This window comes from Manis pentadactyla, chromosome 16 (assembly GCF_030020395.1).
Source record: "Manis pentadactyla isolate mManPen7 chromosome 16, mManPen7.hap1, whole genome shotgun sequence".
NCBI classification, from domain to species: Eukaryota; Metazoa; Chordata; class Mammalia; order Pholidota; family Manidae; genus Manis; species Manis pentadactyla.
The window spans coordinates 66,751,769-66,776,425 of record NC_080034.1 but is presented as its reverse complement, the minus strand read 5'-3'; the positions used below and the strand labels follow the sequence as shown (position 1 = coordinate 66,776,425).

The window sequence follows — 24,657 nt, the reverse complement described above, 5'->3', positions numbered from 1 at the left end:
CTCAGGTGAAGATGAAGGTTTCCTAGTTTCTAGCCTGTTCCTAAGAATCTTCATTCTGGAAAATCTTCTCAGATACTCTCCCCAAGAAACACTGATTGGAGCCTTGGGCCTCTTTCCCATGGCTGCCCACCTACCCCACGGTTCAGAGGATAAAGAGATCTTGTCTCATCTACAGGTAAGCATCCAAGACCATCTGGCTCCCTCCAGTGTCCAGAGGTCAGCACCTTCCACTCTTTCATTCTCTTCTGCATCCTGGGATGCTAGGGAGAGGACAAGACCCTGCTATGCTCTGCTGGGAAACCCTATAAAAAATTACCCAAGTGAAGGAGAATCACATATTATGTAACTAAAATTAACTAAGTCAATAGTTGCACAAAGTCCTTCCTAAGTGATGTCAATAAATGCATAGTAGCTAAAGATGTCTTCAGCATAGTCATGAGGCCTTTCACAGCAGGTGCAGTTTATAGAAGTCTTGTCACTGATGAAGTGCCATTAACAGGTTACAAATCATTACCACCTAAGAGGATGTAACAGGCACACGCACTGTGCAATCTCCCTTCTCCTATACGAGGCTCTCACATTCATCCTAGGCAGCCTCAGCCACAACAAGGTCAGACTTGGCGCCCTCTCCTTGACCCCAGCTGCTTCAGTTTACCAGTCATGAGAGCATCCCACTGGACGTGCACTCATGCAGGAGACTCAGCCGGACTCCCAGGGCCAGTAGACCCTCTCCTGGGTCCTCCTGAATCTGCATCCGGGAGAATACAGTTCCATGGGGTGTTATTAAGTGGTGTGTCACCTAAGCATGCACACACAAACTAGTTCCCTGCTCAGAAAGACTGACAAATACGTGTGTTCAATGCAGAGCTTGAGAGCCTTTATGCTGTCAATACAACTGTGAATCTTCCAAAGGGGCCTATGACATGATAATCCTGAAACTTATTTATTTTCTGCAAAGCATCATATCCCAGGCTTACTGTTCAATAATCTTTCTCTTGAGAATCCTCACTAAGCCCCTGACCCATGAGCTCTGTTCTAGAAACTGCACTGAACAACATGACTGCCCTCTCTCACTTAGCCTCCATGACAATAACAGCAGACCTGCAGATTTTAAAAGCCTCAAAAGTTGATGCTAAGCAGGCAGTGCTTTTAAAACCATCAGATATTTGTTGGAAATAAGGCAAAGGGTTATCTATACTGTAGAGCCCAGTACAGAGCTCCATGGCAGTAGAGGTCACAGAAATCCTTCACAGAAGTTGTATGACTGACACCTTCAATCTTAGTAATGACCTCTCTGCTTCCAGCCCAGCTCCAAGCTGATGCTCAGAGTACAAGGGATCTTTTGATAAATGTGCACAGTTTTGAAGATTTCAGAAAATGCAGGATGTCCCAGCTCTGTTCCCTCCTACCCCTACCCTTCCATCCTGCATTAGACCCCCTCACCAGGCTCTGCACACAATCTGCCCTCTCACCTCCACCCCTGCCCTAGCCCTCCAAGGACCAAGGCCAGCTAAACATGGGAATGCTGAAGAATAAAATCCACCCATCAACTCCCTACTGACTCCAAACAAACAATTTCCCTAACTCATCTCAGGCTACATGAGATCATGGCTTCCGGAACTGAATCTGAAATTTAAGACAGAAGACGGCCTTTATACATTAGACAGAGGGCCAAAGATCTGAACTTCTGGGACCCTTTCCAAAGCTGAAATGCCAATATTTACTAATACTGCCAGCAAAATCAGAAGCGTCAGTCATGCTAGGAGAACACCAAAGCAGTAAGGCACTCTGGGAAAATCTCTGGTCTGAGAAAGGAGATGCAGGTTCCCATCAAGCCACCTAGACCAGCTGCGGAATCATGGGCAAGTCCCTTTGTGTCTCGGAACTTCAGCTTCCTTTTCTACACAGCAATAGAGTCAGGTAGGTGACCTCCAGGACCCGGTTCAGCTGGTATTTCTATGCCAAAGAGCAGTAGGCATGTAAACCATCTCTCTCCCAATGACTTCATATGAGTTGTGAGCATGCCAGTTCAGATAATTGTGTGCCTCAGTTTTCCCAAGTTGTGCAATCAGAAAGGCTATTGTTTTAGTTCTTTGTGTAAGAATGTATTGATGAATAACTTGTGAAGTTAAAAATGAATAAAAGAAGGGCAATATTAAACTATGTCATGCTATAAAGTGGTCTAACCCTTAATAAATATGAACTCACAGGAAAGCACTTATTATCAAGCTGAGGTGTTAATAGCACCCAAAGACTACACTAGGATGTCACCAAGGAAAAGCCATCCCTGAGACACAGAATTTTCCTTTCTTTTTCCAAGACAGGATTTGTCCTCACAGGCTGAGATATGCAGGGACTAAAAAGGACGTGCAGTGTGTCACTGATGAGGAAACACAGTTTACCCATGGCACTGAAGTTTTTACTCAAATAGTGGTCTCTTTATACCAGGTCACAGCCCCACTTGTTTTACCTTCCAGCCCTTCATTTCCCTGCCTATAACATGGAAGGCTGGACAGATAAGGGCGGGCGCTTTCCCTTCTAACACATGAAGATCCTGTATCTAGACAGAAGTTATGTGAACAGATTTAAGGGCCATATCCATGCATGGCAATGTGCTCCATCAAATGGGGCACAAAGGAGACAGGCGAGGCAGGCCTGCAGGGTGAGGGGAGAAGGACATCTATGCAATTTATTAAAATAAAGGAAACCTCAAGCCTCATCTTGTGATTTAAGAGGAAGTCAATCATGACCAGTTTGTGTTTAACTTTTCATCTTAGCCTTACTGGCTCTATTTTGCAAATAAACTATTGTTGATAGATGAAAACATGGTGTAGCAGTTTTCAGAGAACTCCAAGAAAATGATGTACTTTGCTGGTTTCAATAAAATCACACTGCAACACAAATTACAGCCCCATACCAGAAAGCCATGGGCTCAAACAACAGCAGGAAGGGCGAGCTCACAGAGCTGGAGGAGTGATCTGAGGTTTGTTCCCCACCTCATGGTTCCCCTGGTACAATGTTCAACAAATCACTCACGATTCCCTGGTCTCATTTGTTTTACACTAACTGAAATCTGGTAGCTCTGATGGCTAAGGAAAGTAGATATATTTAAAATAAAAAGTATATTACCTACTCTTCCATAATGTGAAATTAAATGAAAGTACCTTGAGCTAGGATTATTTCTTTCAGAACAAGTCACCCCTCCGTTTCCAACACCCCACCCTAAAGAGAAAAACACATATGCATCACAACCACACATGCATTATTTTCTAAAAACAGGTAACCTGGGCTCTGTTGAGGCTAATAAACAGAAATAGATTTTACTCCTGGCCAACAACTCAAACCGTCCATTACGTAAAATTGAATATGTTTTTGGAATTAGTGTACAGGCAGACACACCCTGTTTACTCCAAAATCTAAGACAATAAACAACAGCTTCTACATTGGCAGTCTCTGTACCAGAGGAGCCCTGGAAAATCTCCAGTGACCATTTATCTTCCACTGTCTTTTATTCCTAAATGCAAATAATAGATAGCTATAATTGAGCTTAAATGAAAAAAATCAGAAAATAAGCAGTCTGAATTCTTTTGGATTCTAAAACTGGAGATAATTTTGAAAGGAACGAAAATGGGTTTTAAATATCCTTAAGATCCAGAGGGAAACGCAGCATCAGCTTATTCTTGGGCAGTTAGCCAAGAATGCCATGCTAGCGATGCAACAGGAATACAACCAGAAGACACCCCCTACTGCCATGCCATGGACAGGGCATAGACATAAACATGGCCTGAGCATGAAATCAACAAGGCCAGCAATCCCAGGAGCACACTGGTGTCAGAGGGAACACTTGCCTGCATTAATGTCCCATGCATGCCCACAAACACAAAGGAAGACACAGCTTGACTCTCTCTTACCTCCAACATAGGCCTGGCACTATCGTGGACAGACAGAATATGTGTCACCTTGTTCTTGCTCAATTGCTCTGCATCTCTGGCATCTGTCAAAGAAGAAAGAAGATGGACATTTTAATATTTGATGGAAGTGAATTACTCTTAAAGTTTGGCCAGGAAAAAACACAAAATGACTTGCATATTTCTTTCTTGAAACTTCGTAAATGACCATACCTAGAATAATCTACACCTAGGAAATTTAGGGCTATTGCTTTTATGTATTTTGGAGAAAACTAATTTTATTCATGATTGGCGCATCTTTTGATACAAAGTGGTCATCTAAAACTCAAAATGTATTACATTAATAAACACTGTAATCATGATTATTGCTGTATAAAGGAAGTGAGTTATGAGGTCACTTTGTAGTTGACATTTGTTAAGTTGTAGCCCCTTAGGTAAGTCTTGTATATGAAACATGTAACAATAAAGATGTTTAAAATATTTTAACAATTACTTTTTAATGATTAGTAACATAAGTTAAAATTAAATACAAAAGACCCACTTCTATATGAGATATATAGGATTATACAGGAACCTGCCAGAGATTACTTTATCCTGATGTTAAAAGCAGGGGTGGGTCCAGATGTAGAAAAAAGCATGGTTTAGAACATGTACATTCACTTCAGGGCAAAAGTAAAAACGGAACATTTTCTGGAAATTCCAAACAGAATTGTCCCTATGTTATCAGTTGGCCATTAAATTATCTGCATATGAAATTAAGGAGACACCAAAATTACATTCCCTTCCAATCCTCCTACCTTTCAGTAGAAAGACTGAATGAATCCCCCCAAGTTGGAACCCTTCTGCTCACATACAAAACATGGGGGCAGCAAGAAACAAGATGAGCAGCTACAAGGTAAAGTGGACCAAAAGTCAAATGTTTAATTATTGTGTTTCTGGAGTATATTAACGACATGGGAAAATGCTCAGGATATAATGTCAAGCAGAGAAGAGCAGGCACCAAACTATAAATCCAACTTAAACTCAAATTGTAAAAACTTGTAAAGACAAACATATACACTGGGGTGGAGGGGAACTGCTGTAAGGAATTAGCCCCACTAGTGATGATCTGAAGGCATAGAATTACAAGTGTTTTTAATTTTTTTTCTTTATAGTTTTCTGTATTAAACACAAGTGGTTCTTAAAGTATATATGTCTATGAACTTCTGGGAGGCTGGCTAAGAAGGCAGATTCCTGGGCTCCAACTAAGTTATAAGGTCCATGGCAGGTCTGAGGAATCTGCATTTCTAATAAGCCTCGATGACTGTGTAGAAACTAAGAAACAATGTTGTAAACATTCTGCAATAAGCGTGTGCTACTTTTAAAGTCAGAAAAAATTCTTTAAAAGTAATATTAAATGTTGGTTTTATTTTAAGACTTCATCGCTCCAACCATCTGAAGCTTCAAATTTGGTGTGCACAGCAGCCATTTCCATCACACATGGGAACTCATTTCTACACACACACACACACACACACACACACATATCACAAGTTGACTCATCAGTGAGCTTTGAATTTGGCAGGACCTAGAATCACTTAGGATCCTACAGCAGCCAGCCTCCACATTCTTACCAACATGCAATTTCCCAGGCACCACCAGTATGTATGTTTCAGACCACAGTGAAACAAGTCGATACTGGAGCTTTTGGTATTCACAGGAGAGCCCAGACAAGGTGGGACCGCCAACGGGGGGCAGAGGCAGAGGGGCTCTGCAAAGCAGGCACAGGGCACTCTAGTACAGGGCCGCCCAGATTCAGATCCTGACCAGGATTTAAATTTCAAAGATCAGTATTTGTTTAAATATCTTTTCTTTCTTTTTTAAACAGCTTTACTTAGATAATTCACATACCATAAAATTCACCCTTTTGAAGTACATAATTCCATGGTTTTTAATATACTCAGAGTTGTTTAAGCATCACCACTAGTTTTAGAACATTTCATCATCCCATAAATACACTTCAGTAATATAGATTAAGATTTTTTTTTAAGTGGTTTGGGAATACAATTATACATTTTTTAACAAAAGATGATTCAATACCACAAATGAAACACCTGATGGATGGACCCCAAAGAACACGGCTGTGACCCTGGGATGACACAGTGGCTCCGAGCTCCTCTCTACTCCCTCAAAGCACTGTCCCCATAGACAGGCCACAGCAGGATCACCCCCTTCCACAAGCATACTCCCTCCACCTCCCTGAGAGTGCAAAAGGGCTTAACTCTTGCTACTGGAGAATGAATGACCTGGGTCCTTTTATTCTGCAGGACGACACATTATTGATGGTTCTGGACAGCTGCCGACAACCTTGAGTGTCATGGTACCATGTGTGAATGCAGCTCTAAGATTTGGCCACAGGGTTATCAACTTGCTCATGTGCACAGGCACAAGTCTGGAAGTTTCATGCCAGCTCTCCCTGAGCACAAAATGAGAGGGACAGAACACAGTCTTTGCTGCTCAAATCCAGGTCTGCCAAGCAGCAGCATGGCATCCCTTGGGAACAGAATGGAAATGCAGATTCCCAGGTCCAGCAAACATCTACACAATCTGAACCTGCCCCTAAGTAAAAAGCACAGAGGTTGTGTGTACTGTGCCATGGAACCCTGGAGGGCCTGCAGGGAAGACCTTTGCCCTGCTGCCAATTGTGCCCCTCCCCCACTGCGGCATATACCACTTCTAAGCCAGAAAATAACTCACAGCCATTTGCATTCACAAATGCAACAAGTCAGTATTAATGAAACCCATGGGAAGATTGCAGGGTATGACTCATGAAAAAAAAATCTGGAAAGATAAATGCTGCCCATGGTTTTTCTGGGATGTGGTGTTTTGGGAAGTTTTCCCTTTAACACATTTTTGTCACCTTTGAATTTAACCAATTTTAATTTTATTTTAACTGATGACCCCATATTACTCTTATACTTGGAAAAAAACAAAATTTTAAAAATACTGTTCACAAAATCAATATAAATTGCATTAATAAGTAAAACAATCAATCCCAACCTAAGTATGTTCTTTTCCTCTCTCTCTCCTAGAAGCTCCCCAGGAGCCTAGGCTCTTGTTCATCCTTGATGCCTGCCTCTGTTTATTCCCTCCTCCTCCTTGAGGCTTCACTTGGCCTCTGAAGGAGCAAACGTCACCTTCACACAGTAGGAGCACTTAAAGAGAAACACCTAACCTGTCCCTCACCTCCACTGCTGCAGTGTTCCTCTGCCCTGCTCAGAGGAAGACCCCACCCACCACTGGGGAGACTAGGAGGCAGCAGGCGGGTTCTTGGATGATACCATCCTCAAGGGCAAAGTGCAGCCATCCTTAGGACAGGAACTTAGCATTCTATAGCTCATATTGGTACGAAAAACGAACAGGGGTAGCCAGTCCTGAGATGTGGGGGATGTCAGGGCGGCCATGGGAAATAAGCTAGTCCGGCAAAGTCGATTAAAAATGCCTCTGAATAAGATCATTGGAAGTATTTGGGAGGAAACACTAGAAATTAACACCATCAAAAGCAACACTCTACAAGAACAGACATTTGGCAGGAAGGACTTGTTTGGTAATGGCTGTCTAATACAAGGAGCCCCGGGGCATTGACGTGTCAACTCAAGAGCACAGCTGTGCAGGGTAAGAAGGAGGAGGGACCCAGTTCCCTCTGCTCCAAACCCGAATCTCTGGCCATTTCTGAATCATTCTCCAAATAACTTCTGCCTCCCAAGTTGGCAACCTACTGAGTGATAAGCAAGAGATTGTTGTCTGTTTTGTAGTTTATTTCCCACTGTGAAATTCACTTAGTGGCTTTAAGAGTTATAAATTATTATATATCATCATAACTTCTAGTTATAAATTAGCTGCTAGTAGGTTCAACCTTTAACTGGATACATTTCCAACCAGGGCTGAGAGCCACAATTGGGCAGTTCCTACCTGCTCCCTTCTTTGCCAAATCTTGGCTCTTACATTTGTTGGTGCTGACCTTGGGCAAGTTTCTCTAGACCTCACTTTTCTCAGCTGTAAAGTGGGAAGACGGTAAGAGCACCACCTCAAAGGGATGCTGGAAATACTAAAGGATATAACATGCTTAGCACAGTAGCTGACTGGCACATAGTAAATGTTATCGTTGCCATCATCATCATTATCATGAGGACCAGATTAAGCCCCAGGGCTGCGGTATGAGCCTCAACCTGCATCACCTCTGAATGTTTCCAAGTATATAACTTACTTCAAAGACAACTGAATCCCAGTGCTTGCTCACCACCTGATGCTCACCCCTCCCTACCAGCAGCCCTCCTAAGCCAACAGCAGACCACCACACACAGGTGAGCTCATCTGGGGTCCACCACTGGGAACCACAGCCATCCTCACAGGCAGACACAGAGCACGAGCTGTGAGACAGCAAACGTGGGTCCACATGCATCACCAGCACACACACAGTGCCTGAGCTCATTTCCCACTGTTCTAGATTTCTATGGACGTCTTCAAACACTGAGGGCTCCCTGTCAGCTCGCACCCACTTCTGCGAGCCAGGCTATGAGGAAGCAGCTAACGCCAGCCTCTGGGCCTGGGGAGGGGCTGCTCTTGGAGCTGCACTCCCACCTTCCCTCCAGCATCTGGGCAGAACCAGCTGCCAGCTACAGGCTCCTCAACAATGAGGCTCACGTCAAAGGCCAGGCACCAGAAGCTGGGTGGTTTGTTTGTGGGTTTTTGTCGAGGTGGAAAAATCACCAGGTGTTGTAAACCGTTTGTGATTCATGGCTAAGTTAAAAGAAAAAAAAAGGAAGCTGCAGAGTGACATGTAAAGGATCCCACCAGAAGGAAGGAAGGAGAGAAGTGAAGGAGGAAGGAGGGAAGGGAAGGGAGACAAGGGGAAGAGGGCGAGGGGAGGCACAGGGGAGGCAGACCATTCAGTGGGTGGCAGTGCCAATCCACACTCTGAAAAACAAAGACCTCTCAGAAAGTCAGAATTTGTTTCCATCAATTTTTCTTTATACACCTGTGTATGGGCTGTTGTGTTACAGTACACATGCATTATTGTGATTTAAAAAGAGAAGAAAATGACTACCTGGGACATCAGGCTAAAGAACAGACAACAGCCAGATTCACTGTCCAGGTCGTGATCCGCTCACCTTAGGCTTCCCTACTTGTAACTGATGCTGATCAGCACCTGCTGCGCGCCTGACTAGGTGTGGTCGCTGAAGGAGTCTCGCTCTCCTACAGGAGGGAGCCTGAAGTGGCTGGCCCCCCAGGTCCCAGGAACCAAACTGAGTGGTCAGCCATGCTGTCTGGCTCAGCCCTTCCCACAGCCCGAGGGCTGACCGTCTCATCCCCTCTTCCATCCGGGCTGGGTAACGTGTCCCAGGGCAAATGTCTGGTCCGAGGGCTGTGGGGTAACCAGGTGCCAGCGCGGCTTCCCCCACTCTGCAGGACCTGCTCCCTGCCTCTGAACCTCCTGCGACCAGGACGTATCTCCCCAGCAGACCCCCGCTACGGTCCCCTGCACATCGGGCACACCTACGGCTAGTCTGTGTACTGCATGAGCTGATCCGCAGTGCGCTACTGTCTGGATGCAACCCCTCCTTCCAGCTCCTCGCGGACTCACTGCACCATCATCACCTCAAACCTGCTAAGTGTTTGATGATGCTTGGTGAACTGCTCAGCGCAGGAGGCAGTGACACAGCCAGCTCCCTCGTGAGGAGACCCGCGGGCGGCGGTAGGCACACAGCAGGAACCCCGCAGCTGGGAGGCATCCCAAGGTCACCAAATACTTAGAAAATGGTAGAGACTTGGTACAAAGCGTTTTAAGTACTTTCTTAAAGTTGTGCACACATGTCCTTCTAAAAGAAAGTAACTTTCTATGAGTAAGGATAAAACTCTCATAAACTGTTGGCAGAAGTACTGAATTTGATTGGTATTGATAACAATTTCTAGTTGTAAACACTTTCACCCAGCAATTCTACTTCTAAGAATCTCTCCTAAACTCAACTCTCAAACACAAAGACATCCCTCCTCTCCCCATGAAAGCAGTTTAATCACTCACTAAATAACTCCTACAGATATTTGCTCCCTAATATATCCCGGCACCACTACCTACCTACCACAAGGTGCTTGCTGCTTTTTTCAGAACCACAACGCTTGCTAATCTAGGAGCACTGGCACTATTTTTAACATGTTCTAGCAGCAATTAGCAGCTGTCAGCTCCCTGGGCTCAATTCTGTTTGAGGCCAGTTAGCAGCACTAGGAGCCTACAGAAAATAGCAAATAAATATGCAGAGAGACTATAACGATTGTTTTTACAATCAGTTTGAAGCTAAACTCACACATTTAAGCAACAACCAGAAAACAGCCTGGAGTGTGTTCTGGCTTGTTTTGGGAGGGAGGAGCTTCAGAGGCCTATGAAGAGGCCTGGCTCTCCCCCACCCAGCAAGGGCAGGCTTGTCTCTGCGAGTTTCCTTGCCCATCCCATCCTGTTAGGTACACCCTGTCCCCAAACACTAAGGAACCACTGTTTTCATTCACTTTACGCACACTCAAAGCGTCACATGGCATTGTGACCCAGCCCCTCCCTGATAACCAATAAAAGCCTGTTCACCACCATCACTTCGCTCCATGGGTTCGTACTCACCTCTGTGGCTACAGAGCATTTTGAGACACATGAGCTAAAAATAAAGAGTCAATAGCCAAAAGCAAATCAATAAATGTTGAACAAGCCACAGAGAAGTGTCTAAGAAGAAAAGTCCACACAAATGAGAATAATTTTCCACTTATTTTTCCCGGGTAGTTAAAAAATAGTTTCTGAAAATTTATGAATAGCTATAAAAATGATAAAGATTATAAATAAGTTACATGGCTGCTGAATATGTCTTTTAGCCATCTTCTCTGGATAATAATGTTCCTGCATGCACACAGAATTAAAATGAAGATCAGAGGTCCAGTTGGAACTTGCATGACCCCATACCACCCTGTCAGCCATTGGCAAAGGGTTGGGCACAGGCTGCGGGCCCACCAAGGGGCCTGGGCATAGGTAGTGGTCATGTCCAGATCAGACTTTATGTAAACGGAGTGTACACCTAGACTCGATCATGTGTGAGGAGCCTGAAGAAGAGCTCCTACAAAGTGAACTCACCTTTGTTGGAAGCAGTCCAGAGGTCCATCAGCAGATGAATGGACCAACGAAACACGGTGTGTACATACAGCTTTGACAAGAAAGGGAAGCTTGACACTGGCTACAAATGGATGGGCCTTGAGGACATCATGCCCAGTGAAATAAGCCAGACCCAAGAGGACAATGCCTGGGTGATCCTGCTTATATGAGGTCTCTAGAATAGTCAGAGAGACGGAAGGTAAAATAGGGGTTGCCCGGGGCTGGGGGAGGGGAAGGGGGAGTTGATGGGCACAGAGTCTCAGTTTTGATGAAGCAGTTCTGGAGATGAATGGTGATGGCTACATTAACAGTGTGAATGTATTCAACACTACTGAGCTGCACACTTAAAAATAGTTAAAATGGCATATTTTATATTATGTATATTGTCCCACAATAAAAAAAAAAAAAAGAGAACTCACCTTTGAAGTTGCCGATGTACAGACCAGGCAGGATCTGGGGGAGAGACATAGGCCAGACGTGAGCATTGCAGTCCCTGACGCTGACAGGTTCTGCACACAGGGCTGGGCTCCCACCAGAGCATTCAGAGTCGACCCGGCCCATGGCCCACCACACTCACCCAGCACCACCCAGACAGACGGCACGGGCCACCAGGCATCCCAGCCCGCAGGGCTCTGGCTGGCCCACAGCCACATCCGACAGCCTGTGCATGGTGGTGTGTTGGTGCCCATCAATCAACTCATGGAATGCTAAAGGTCAGCACCCCCCAGGGACTCAAGGACTCCATGGGTCCTTCCTCACTCAAACCCCTCAGTGCTCCTCAGCACCCAGGGAGTCAGGCCCAAACCCAAGGACCTCCAGCATCCCCTCCACCCCTCCTGCCAACCCTGACCCCATAGCTACCCTTTTTGTTACATTCTACACCCCCTACATTCTACAGCTCCCTACACACCCTCTATACTCCACAGCCCCTACACCCTACACATCCCTTACCCCTCCCTACACATTACACATACCCTAGAGCCTACACCATGCTGCACTCTACACACCCTACACCCACCTACATCTTACACTCTCCTACATACTACACTTCTCATATCCTATATCCCCCACACCCTACTCCCTCATACGTTTTACACCCCACTATACACCCCTCTACACTGCCTACAAACCATGCATTCCCTATACCCTACATACCCCCCACCTACATCCCCCTACACTCTATACCCCCCTATAGCCTATATGCCCCCTACCCATCCCCAGCTTCTCTCACAGCTCTAGCAAACCAGCCTTCTGCTGTCTGAGGTCTCTGCACATGCTGTTCCCACTATCAGGCAACTCTGCCCGACTCTCCTCATTCTTCAGGTTCCAATTCTGACTTAGGCCCTGGGGAGGCCTGTCCTGAGCCCCAAGTCTGGGGTCTGTCCCTGCTTCAGGCCCACAGTCCTCTGTGCAACTTGGTAGGGATGCTGTCAGGGGTGCTGCTGGGTGAAGGCCTGTGCCTCTGCTGCACGGGAAAGCCCTGGCAGCAAATGTATTCCGCCACTCATCCCGCACACCTGCCCCAGCCATGACTCAGCCATGATCACCAGGTAGTAAGGAGCCTCTGAATGAGTGGATGAATTGTCTACACACTCAGGTTAACAAGAATGTACATTTGCTCCTAGACATTTATTTCTCCTAAGGCAGTAGTTCTCAAACCAGACTATTAGAATCACTAGACATGTTAAAAATTCAGGCTTCTGGACAAACAAACCCCAGCCCAACTCCCATACAGAATGATTCAGTAGATTCTGAGACCAGCAGCAAGGCCTATACTTTTCATAAGCACCCTTGTCTCTGCAAAATACCAAGTTAATTCTTGTCCTGACAATACTTTTTGGGAAAACTCTGAAATCCAAACATGGACAGAGCTTTGGAAGCTACACCACCCAACATGATTTCCAAATGCATATGACACATGCCTTGGGGACACTTCAGACCCAGGACCCCGGCAATAACCCTATACCCAGCACCACCACCCTGTACCCACTCAGCTCCATCCACTCCACATTTCCTAGTTTTGTCCATTCCCATGAAGAAAACTGAAAGCAGCATGTAGTAATGTTCTTCACATGCACAGAGTTCTTCAAGCACCTTCCTGACAACAAGCTGCCTTGCTAAAGACTGATGGCACAGGTGCAGGTCACTGTGGGGGACTCTGTTGTGGCAAACATCAGAGCAGCCTGTTGGGGCACAGGAGTACTAGGTCCAGGGTTTAGCCTCTGTGGCAGGGGGACAGCCAAGCTGAAGGGCCATAGAATAAACCAACCTAACTAGGACACTTGGGAGAGTAAAGAGAGGCGTTGTTAATAATTACTCCAGGACAACATGCAAACCTCAGAAGTGACCAGGGCATGGGCATGTGCAATCACCCCGGCTGATTCAGACCCAGGGAGGTAAAATTAGCTTGAAGAGTATCCCGTGGGGCTGAGAGATCAGTTATGTCCATGACAAGTCACAAACCAGGCTAGTTCTGTAACCAGGAACATGTGAAACAGAATCTCAGGAAGATGAGATTAGCATCACTGCCAAGGAGCTAAACACCTGACAGGTCTTTCTTGAAGCATCATCAGTCTTTGGGATTCTCCTAGGAGGAAGGGTGGGGTAGATACTTCATCATTCCTGTTTAAAAACATAAGAAAAATGCAAGTCCATCTTGGAGATGGATCGAGTTGATCTGCTCTGGCCGCTCGTGGCTGCACAGAGCCCTTTCATGTGTGATCTCCATTCTCCAGGGTCTCTGCATCTTTATTAGGACATGAGATGAGATATTAAGGGCAAAACCATCACCTGGCTCTTTTGGCTGATGGTGACAAAGACTTCCTCCTTGACCAAACATTAGCTCAGCTGCTTTAAGCTCCCTTCTCCACTAGCTTCATCCTCAGCCTAGAATCCTGCTAAGTTTAGCAACGAATCCTGCTAAGCCAGTTCACCAAGAATCCACCACCTTGTGACATCTGATCAAGCTCCTCTTCCTCCACCCCTGAGAGCCCATCAAGCTCTCCTGAGTAATTTCCCATCCACTCCCTCACCCTGTTGACTATAAATCCCCACTTGCCTCCATTGTGTTAGAAATTCAATCCGTCACTTATAATAGTCTCTCCCCTATTGCAAGAATCTTGAATAAAATCTTCCTTGCCATTTTTAGTAAGTGTCTGAATAATTTTTCTTTTATAATGTTGATCTTAGATGGCTCCAGAGTCATATAACTGACAGTTATAATGGACTACAATATGAGCATGTGTGTTTGCTCAAAGTCATAGAACTTATTATAGTGACTGAACGGTTTACTGAGTTCATATTCTTGCTAGGTCATTTTCTAGACCAAAACCCCTTCCAAGAAAATGAGGACCAAAACTGAAATTCAGCTGAATGTGGCTCCCACAGAACAGTCCCCCCACCTCCGAAGGGTTTCCCCTACCTCTCCCCATCTCCAGCCAAGCCAGGTAACCTCCCTCTCTCAATACCCCTTTACTGGTCCCGCCTTGCAATATCACCTTTCTTTCCTCAATATTCTCTCTAAATGGAGAAGAGGTCCTCACTATTTGGGGTCCCTCATCCCTGGATATGCTCTCAAAAAGTATAAACCCTGTAATGGACAATTATTTCATGTTATTGGTTTCCTAGCTTCTGAAGTCCTTTCCTATGTTTGAGGAACCCCTAACCCCCCCTTTGGAGTCTTTTGAGGAGTAGCGCCCAGCTCCTAAAACAGAAGCCGCAAATGCCAGATTCCCTCTTGACAGGCCTCCACAGCTGCTCCAGACTAGAATTCAGAGATAATCCATAGTATCTATCCTCTTACAGTGGAGTCACAGGACTGTGACACATCTGGGCCCCACAGGCCATAACATCGGTATATTGGGGCAACCCCAGAAATCCTCTCACCAGACCTGTTCTGGGACCCACTCCAGCAGGGTAGCCTGAATCTGGCTCTTCAGCCTTCCCAGCCATCTGACCTCTTCTACCTAAGCAGCCACATTTGGACTCTGTTGCTTGCAACCACAAACCCAGATGTGGCCTTTCAACCTGGCAAAAATGCACAAATGCAAATGAGTTGCACAGACCTTTGGACAAGTCACAGACTAGCAAAGTTCCACCCACATGCCAACAGCAGTCCAAACAGCACTCCTATGACCTGTTAGGGAGATATCATCCCCACAGGAGCTCCCTCCGTCCTCTGGACTCGCTCATGCCTCAGTGAGCACCAACTTCTGCTCCCCAGTGTATCCGTTTCTCTTGAAACTTCTGTGCAGTATCTTTGTTGAGCTTCTTAGCATCTCCCTTCTGGTTTACTGCAGCAGCCTCCTGGAGATCTCCCTATCTGCGGACTTGTGCCTCCAAAGGGTTCCTCAACATACCCCCAGGGGGCAAGGTTGATCAGGTGACTCTTCGATTAAAATCTTAGGGCTCCAGGTAGCCATCACTATGAAACACCTCAGCAAGACAGACCATCAAGGACTGTGGCTGCCAGGTATCCAGCCTCAGACCTATGCCTGGTGCCTTCCCTGATTGCCCCCATGGCTGAAGGAGGTGACATTGCAGAGACATAGGGACCTCCTAATTCCAGCATCTAGGTTTTATAGTAAACAGCTCAATTCTCAAATACTGTCAACTACATTTAAAAAAACCTTGAATATTGTGATAAGACAAATAAAACACATGTGCAGGCGACTATGGCCCATGGGCATCTAGTTCATGACCTCTGCCTGCTGTCTGAGTCATATTTGTGAATATGTTTTCCCTAAACTTGGATAGTTCCCCCTGGATTGGTAGGTAAACTCCTCGTAAATGTTTCTTCAAGGAACGAAGGCACAAAGATGGTGTGAAGAGTGTGAGGGGAGGGGAAACAAGGAGAGATGAAAAACAATGGCGGGTGAAGCCTGAGATCAGGTCAGACGTGCTGCTCTCTGCACTGATACGCTTCCACGAGGATGGGGGGCAGCGCTGGGGCAGGTGCTGAAGGAGGTACACCAAGGCTGCCCGCTGGCAGATGGAGGGCAGAACTCAAATCTAGGAGCCAACTGACTAAACATCATTTAAGAGGCACATTTTTATATGCATTTAACATAGTTTTAAGTAACATAAAGAGAGGATAGAGTTGTTAAACTTTTAACTCCGTTTCCCAGATTAGGAGAATAAGCTAACATTTCAGGGGCTGGAAATAGAGAGCAAATTGATCAATTCCAGTTTCTGCAGTTTCTTCCATAGAGAACCACAAAACAGTCAAGGGAGGGCGGAGGACTAGCTACTGGCAGGGCCAGAAATTACAGTTTTGTATTTGAGAAGAATAAAAAGTCTGTGCATATTTAAACTTCTACTCCAGCTTCATAATTCAAATTTAAAACTCAAAAACTTTGACTGGTTGACTTCCCCGATTGTTGCTGGCAATCCTTATCTGATATTATTGCTGCTGGTCATCCTTAAGTATGGAGAAAATGAAATAATTTTCCAGCAGACAGTTGGATTATTGAGTCCAGGGAAGCACGGAGTGTTCATCTGGGATACAGTGGCTGACCAGTCAAGTCAGTCCACAGAGACTCGGAACTCAAGCCAGAAGCAAGAACCCGGTTGGGAGTGAAATCACCACCACCACCACCAAGTGGGAAGTAAGGATAGATCAAGGACACAAGGTTGTAAATGCAGTTTGGATGTGTTCTATGACTGACTCTAAAAGAATAACTACAGAATAGTTCCTCCCCATCTCTAAGCGGGTTCTTGGCCTCCCAGGCCTCCCCCACTGCTCACCGGCTGGCTCCTTGGCATGTTGGTCTCTATGTGATGGCAGCACCTAAGAGCCGCCATGCTCCCTGCCACCCTCTGTCACATCCCCTCTCTGTCTTCATCATACTTACCAGCACCTAAAGCTGCTTTATTCATGTTTGCTTTTTTGATTGAACTTGAAGCAGGGTGGTGCCCGTCTTTCTCATTCCCTGCTGTGTCCCAAAAGCCTGCCGTGCAGTGCAGCCCATGAAGAGGTAACTGCTGAACAAAAAGTGATGAAACAGAAGGGAAGATGCTCTCTGGCACTCCGCTGGTCACAAAAGATTATTTCTCATAAACGACTGTCAGGGGACAGGATATGCAGGCCGACTCCCGCAGAGCCGCTCCCAGACCACACTGAGGTACCCAAGGGTGATGGCTCCTCTGGATGGATGTCCCCCCACCCACACCAAACTGACATGGACACACTGAAATGCAAAATGTCAACTTCCTGGCTGCAAAAAAGCACTTGAGCTCAAAAGAATACTGCTCCTAAAGCAGGAAATATTTTGAGTTTATTTTTGCAACATTTCTTTTAGTACTTCAGGATGCCATGGAATCTGAGAACACTCCTCAAACAGATGTAAGAGGGCTGACTCCTGATCAAACAGTAGTACAAGCCCATGGAGGTGGGAGAATGTTAATTCTTCCTAGGTCAGAAAGGACTTTCTGGGTTTCAAAACCACGGGTGAGGGGGAGAATTCTGGTGGATTCCCTGAAGGGTTAAATGTCACAGACTTTCTCAATGTCATTTGGCCATGGACTTAACCAGTTTGTATTCAGAAAAGAATCTGATAATACTCTCGTGTTTCCTTTACATTGCCCTAAGCATCTGTTCCTTCAAGATGAAATAGAACTGTAATGTTGAAAAGAGAACTATTCAGATGGTGGTGTAGAGGAGAAGACATCAGCTCCCTGGGTCCGTCAGCCCCACAGCCATACTTACCTCCCACAGACCGACTCCTCTGTGAGCTACCCGGGACCCATTTGGGCAGCAGAGTCTTCCTGTCTTTCGCACTTAGTTTCCACTACAGGATCTAGCATCTTGATAACAGCAGATGTTCAATCCCATAATTTGGTGAGCAGGAGAATGGACAGAGGAATGAATTATGCAGGCAGCCAACTCAGGGGCTGCCTTAAGGAAACAGTGGCATCTAACAGCACAGGTCGTCCAGCCACCCACACCCGTGCCCCTAATACAGTGCCTCTCCAGCTTCTAGGCCCCATTCCACCTTTCGATAATGACCCAGCTCCAGATCACCACAGGAGATTCTGAGTGGAGAACTCTCAGGGAATGGCACCTCCTGGAGAGATTTCTGGTTGTCACAATGGCGGGGAGGGTGCTCCTGGCATCTAGTGGGTAGATATCTGGGATGTTGCTAAGCCTCCTGCAATGCTCAGGACACCCCACAGCAAAGAATCGCCAGCCCCAAAACTCAACAGTGCAGAGCTGAGAGGAGCCCTGGCTCTTTTCGCCTTGAACTGCACTCCTTTCTCAACTATAGTCCCTTATTTGCCTAAGGAGAAAAGAGCTATCCTAAAACAATGTCAGCCATGTCCAAGGCAGATGTTGTCATTGTGACCACTGATGGGACAAATTCAAGAACACTAATAGCGGTGTCTATTTGCACTTTTCTGTTTGCAAAAATATCTTCTAATAAATTCTCATTTACTTCTTCCAGGAATCTTGGTAGTCACTGGGGGAGTTACCACTATATTCATGTTAGAGCAAACAAGGAGATGAGATAAGTTAACCACCATCTTGATGAACTGAGGCAGATAAAGAAACAAACACAAAAACATTAAGTAACTTGTTCAAGATCATACCTGGGAAGCAGTAGCATGGAAGAGGCACCCCAACTCAGGCTTTCTCATAGCCCTGCCCCTCTTTCTTTCACAACAGAGGGCTTCTCATGGAAAAGTGATGCACCAACAGAAGTGTCTTCTTCCCATCTCCATGAGCAAGTTTCCCACGAAATACTGGACAGCACCCATGTCCTTTCAGAGGACACAACAGTGAGGAAGGAAGCGGCCACTAGACGGGACATCTGGGCACCAGATGAATTAAACCAACCAGGCAGTGAGTGGAGGAAAAATGTCCTGCCCTAAAATGATGACACTTCAGCCCACACTTAGGTTAATCAGGTTGATCATAAGAACACGCACAGGGAGGAGCATTTGGGTCTGATTTCTCTGACATAATGCTTGGCTGGAGACACTAGGTTTTTGTTTTTAACAGGGTATTGTAGTACTTAAGATTAATGAAATAACAATGAGAATAGGAGCTATCAGGCCCTTTCTCCCAAAAGACCTGGGGGGTCAGACCTCTGAGAGAACTTTGAATCAGCTAGGAGTTCTCAAAGGCTCCACAGAAACATGACATCGGCACGCAACAGCCTGCTTAGTTTAACCCTAATCCTACTAGGGGCCCTTACTGGATTGGGCTTGAGTAGCACAGTGAGGTGCCCTGCGTGTGGCCAAGAGCCAGACAACGCGGCTCTACCCCCAGGCTCTGCCACTCGCCACTGGATGACTTTGGGCAGGTCATGTACTTCTGTGCACCTTATCTAAAAAATGGGCATGAAAATAACAGCAGCCACTTCATGGCGTTGTGGTTAGGATCAGATGAGTTACCCTATGTGGTAAAGTCTCAAAACAGGCCCTGGCATACCAGAAGCTCGTTAGTGATTACACTATTGGCCAGTTCAGAATATTTACTTGGGAAGTGCACAAAAAACAATGAAAAGATAGTTTCAGTTGCCGGCCTTTGTCCTCTACCTTGTCAAACATGAAGGAAGAAGGAAGTAGGCTTTTCCTATTTTGCAATTAATTTGGAATTCTGGGAAGCTTTTCAGGTTATTCTTCAGTATGTTTACAATTCACTTGGGATGAACTGGCATCCTGGCTCAAAGGAAAGACTTCTACTATCGTCAAAATTAAGGGGAACTGGGCTCCAAACCCAGTTCTGCCACATTCTAGCTACTTAATCTCAGCAAGTCTGCATTTCTCAGTCTGTACAAGAGGATTCAGATAGACTGACCTCCTAGGGCTATAGTGAGGTTTTCATTTTATAAACTGCAGGTACATGAAATGAGGCTCAAAAATAATAGATCACAACTGGCATGTCCTTTATTTTCTCAGCATTTTTAATTGGCCAAAATACAGAAGCCTCTTCCCCTTACATTCTCCGTGTAACATGCTCTGTACCCCTGAGGTGGGGACAATGTTCTGCCACACAGCAGACTGGAATATACTGATGAGAGGATCCTCCTTGAGGACATGGAATATAAACAAAAACTGCTACTCCCCAAAAGCAGGGGCAACAAAAGCAAAAATAAACAAGTGGGACCACATCAAACTAAAAAGGTTCTTCATGGCAAAGGAAACCATCAACAAAACGAAATGGCAATCTACAGTATGGGAGAATATAATTGCAAATGATGTATCTGACAAGAGGTTAATATTCACAATATATAAAGAATGCATACACCTCAACACCAAAAAACCAAATAACCCAATTAAAATATGAGCAGAGGACTTGAATAGACACTTTTCCAAAGGAGACATACAGATGGCCAACAGGCACATGAAAAGATGCTCCACATCACTAATCATCAAGGAAATTCATATCAAAACCACAGTGAGATACCACCTCATACCTGTCAGAATGCCTAGTATCAACAAGACAAGAAATAACGAGTGTTAGCAAGGATGTAGTGAGAAGGGAACCCCTGTGCCCTGTTGGTGGAACTGTACATGAGCCACTGTAGAAAACAGTATGGAGGTTCCTTGAAAAACTAAAAATATGACCCACTAATTCCACTCCTAGGAATTTATCTGAAGAAAACAGAACAAAATAAAAAACTCATTCAAAAGAGACGTGTGCCTCTATGTTTATTACAGCATTATTTACAATAGCCAAGATATGGTAGCAACCTAAGTGTCTATTAGTGGACGAATGGATAAAGAAGATGTGATCCACACATCTGCACACAGACACACACACACACACACACACACACACCGGAATATTACTCAGCCATAAAAAAAGAATAAAATTGGGCCTTTTGGGACAACATGGATGGACCTAGAGGGTATTATGCTAAGTGACATAAGTCAGACAGTGAAAGACAAATACCATATAATTTCACTTGTATCTGGAATCTAAAAAACAAACAAACAGATTCATAAATACAGAACAAACTGGTGGTTGCCAGAGGAGAATGAGGGTATGGGGTTAGGTGAAATAGGTGAAGGGTACTAAACAAACTTTCAGTTATAAAATGAATAACTCATGAGGCTATAAAGTACACCATAGGGTATATAGTCAATAATATTATAATAACTTTACATGGTGATAGGTGGGAACTACACTTACTGTGGTGGGCATTTCATAATGTAGATAACTGTCAAATAATTTATAGATAAATGTCAAATTGCCAAATCACTATACTTTATACCTAAAACTAATATAAAACTGTGTATCAACTATACTTCAATTAAAATAAAATAAAAAAATACAGTAAAAATAAAACTTGCTATACCTAGAGCAGTCAGTAGAGAATCTACATTGTTGAGTTCATAAATTTCTCTGTCCAAGAATGGCCAGCTTGGGTGGGGTTGGAAAGAAATCTTGTCCAAGGCACCCCAGGGTACGCAAATTGCAAATTATGTGTTTAGTTCCAAGGTCATTGTATATTTTCATTTATAAATGTTCTTAGAAAAGCATTTCTATGCTTAGCACCATGTAATTATTCCACTGATTCTGCAAATCAGCCATTGTCTTTTAATAGATGAGAAAATATGAAGCCTAGTTCCTAGTCACACAGTAATGCATGAGCAAACTAATTAAGGCTTTTAATTTCTGGCTTCCAGAAATCTACTTTTCCTCCAACTAACCTTGTGACTTTGAACAAGTCCTTCTGATCTCAGCCTAAAACATCTGTACCCCAGCAGAATCCTTGGCCTGGACTGAATGCCCCTTCCAGGTTATGCTCTTCATACCGCCTTATCCACCCTCTCCAAAGCCCCTGGCTCGTCCTCTGGAGGCTCCAGTGCTCCCTGCTCTGTGTCTGCTCTCCCCCTCCCTCCTTCTCTCTGCTGTCCCTCACACAAACATGTACGTACACACACACACACACACACACACACACACACACACACACACACACCCTGTGTTACGTAATACAGCAGCCATTAGCTACAGTGGTTACTGAGTACTTAAATGTGGCTATTCCTAAATGAGATGTGACTTGAGTATAAAACACCAGACTTTGAAGACTTAGTACAAAAAAATAAGTCAGACTGTAAACTACTTTATGAATAATTATATATATATTGGTTACATGTTAAAATGACAATATCCTGAATATGTTTCAGTTAAATAAAATATATTACAATTAATTTTACCTTTTTTTAAAAATGTGGTTACTAGAAAGCCTTACATTCCATTTATGGCTCACATTATACTTCAGTTGGATATCGCTGGTCTACACTATAGGTCCTGTGAAGGTGCTGTGTCTGTGTCATTTACCACTGTACATCCCCACCCCCCACCACCAGCATAGCACACTTGGGGAATAGTAAATACACAATAAATATTTGCTAAATTAATGACATCTGTAAATCTGTCTACACACAGTTTCTCTCTAGATTTGTAGCTAGGTGGCTGTATTTACAATATAAGATGGTTATAATAACGTAATTAAGAAATTTATTACTTCCTTTGAAAAGGTGAAAATCGTGATATGAATATGACTACTTTTGCTGAAAAACCTGAAATTAATTTTGAACCCTTGGGCAATCATTTCTATTCCCAAATAAGTTCTTTGAATTATAGTATAAAATACTACATATTAAATGCTGAAAGATTTGGTGAGTGGGCAACTCAAGTGGAAAAAAATGGTGAAAGAACCAAAGGGAAGCTGAGATACATCCACATTTACTGGGAAGGCAAGAAAGCCCACAAACTTGTGAAAGCACCCTTACTAATCTGTTTTCATGTAAAAAGAAGGCTCATGGTGCTGAGGGATTCCAGTGCTAATGTGGACAAAACCCAAGTGTTTATCCAAGAGAGAAATAGTCTGTTTCCAAATTTGATCACTGCCCATCCACAAAAAACTCACACACAGGAACTACAAATCTGGTTACCAAAAAGCTTCAGATACACAGGCCCCAAACCCACAATAGTTCTTTCATAAACAGGGTCTCCAGAACACAACACACTGCGGGCAGGTGAAGACTCGAGCGGTCCCCGGAACTACCCCTTGCATTTTACCTTCCTCACCTTGACTCCTAACTCTCCCCACCCCACTTACAGGTCTCCCGCTGAAAAAAACCAAACCCCCGCGACCAGCTGTGAGGTGACAAATTAAGAAGAACAGCCACATTGTTCTAGCCACCAGCTATGCCCACTGAGTGTGTGTGGAGGGGAGGGCGAGTGGAGTACAGTGTAGAGGAGAGGCAGAAGGCCAGAAACAATCTCTGACCCAGGACGGTTCCGGAGACCCGGGAAGACGTCCTTGTCTTTACAGGTTCTGTAAGTCTTCCCTTTAAACCAGCAGTGCCAGACCACAGCATCCTTCACCTCGTGTTTTAGAGGGTACACCCCAGACAACTCTCAACTGCAAGAGTGGGACGGGCACCTTCCAGGGACGGGAACTACAGACCACCCCGCAGCCAGGGGAGGGAGCTGGGGAACCCGCAGGGCAGAGGGTGGGGACCAGAGCAAGGAGTGGGGGCAACGCGGAATTTCTAGAGGGCATCATGAACCCACAGGTTGCCCTTGTTGCGGAAGTCACAAAGTCCGGGGTAGGCAGCCCTGAGTCTGTCCACACACTCCCACGCCCCCACATTTAAAACAACACGGGCGAAGGCAGGTCAACTTCTCCGCCACAAAAAGAACTTATCTGTGCCCAGGAAAGAAGCAAATCTGAGGAGAAAGAGGAAATGGCAGCAGAGCAGCCACCTTGCGGGACAGTTTGCTAGTGTGTGGGTGGGGCCGCTCGGGCGCCGGGCGGGGGGCGCTGGCGAGCGCAGGCCGCCGGGCACGCAGACCGGCGAGCGCCCGCACAGAGCGGGCCGCTTCTCGGCGCAGACGCGCAGGGCCGCGGCCCTGGGGCCGGGGGCCCGCGCGGGGGCCGGGGCCGCGCACAGAGGGGCGCACGTTACCTTGTTCATCCCATTCCCCATGGCGGCGGGCCGTGAGCGCGCGGGCGGGCGGGCGGGCGGGGAGGGGCCGGGCCGGCCTGGCGGCCACGCCCCGCCCCGGCTCCAGGCGCTCTCACCGCGGACCAGGCCCCCGGCGGCCGCCCCGGACTGCAGCGGGCCGGCCGGGAGGGGACGGAGCGCCAGCGCGCCTGCGGTCTCGGGCGGGCGGGGGTCGCGCAGGCGCCGCCCCTCTCCGGTCGCGCGTCACGGCCCGCGCCCGGGATCGGACCTTCCCTCTGGGGACTCGGCGCCTGTTCCGAGCAGTCGCCGCCCCGCCTGGGCTGCCTGCGTGAATCAGGTGCTAACCAGAGCCTGGCCATGGTCTCCCTGACCGAGTTTCCTGAGTGCGACAGATTAAGGCCGGGCTGGGGGATTCCTATGGCCGTGCCCCACCCACGAATACCGAGAAGGCTCGCCCGGTGGGGAAAGGTGGGCTCGGTGACTCATGTCTCGGGGGACCTGACCTCCCCAGCCTGGGGGATCAGAGGACTTGTCTCCGACCTCATGATATGGCCTTTGCACGTCTATTGGGTCCCTTTCTTCAGATGATAAACTGGCCCCAGCAGGTGCACGGGCGTGTTGATGGAATGTTTCAAGGAAGGACCCCCATCCTTG

At 45.9% G+C, this 24,657-nt stretch overlaps 1 protein-coding gene across 3 annotated transcripts in view; it reads right to left on the bottom strand.

Moving 5' to 3' along the window:
* Positions 1 to 24,225, bottom strand: part of DUSP22 (dual specificity phosphatase 22) — a 54,223-nt gene extending 29,998 nt beyond the window's left edge. Inside the window, exons 1-3 of one of the 3 annotated variants that reach the window (XM_036888738.2) lie at positions 24,004 to 24,225; positions 11,493 to 11,526; positions 3,912 to 3,994 (exon numbers count right to left, since the gene is read on the bottom strand). In XM_036888738.2, coding sequence (XP_036744633.1) covers positions 3,912 to 3,994; positions 11,493 to 11,526; positions 24,004 to 24,024 — 138 coding nt within the window. In that variant the 5' untranslated portion in view covers positions 24,025 to 24,225. The remainder of the gene's footprint in view (positions 1 to 3,911; positions 3,995 to 11,492; positions 11,527 to 24,003) is intronic. The other 2 variants (XM_036888736.2, XM_036888737.2) reach the window with 2 other exon arrangements.
* Positions 24,226 to 24,657: the final 432 nt, after the last annotated feature.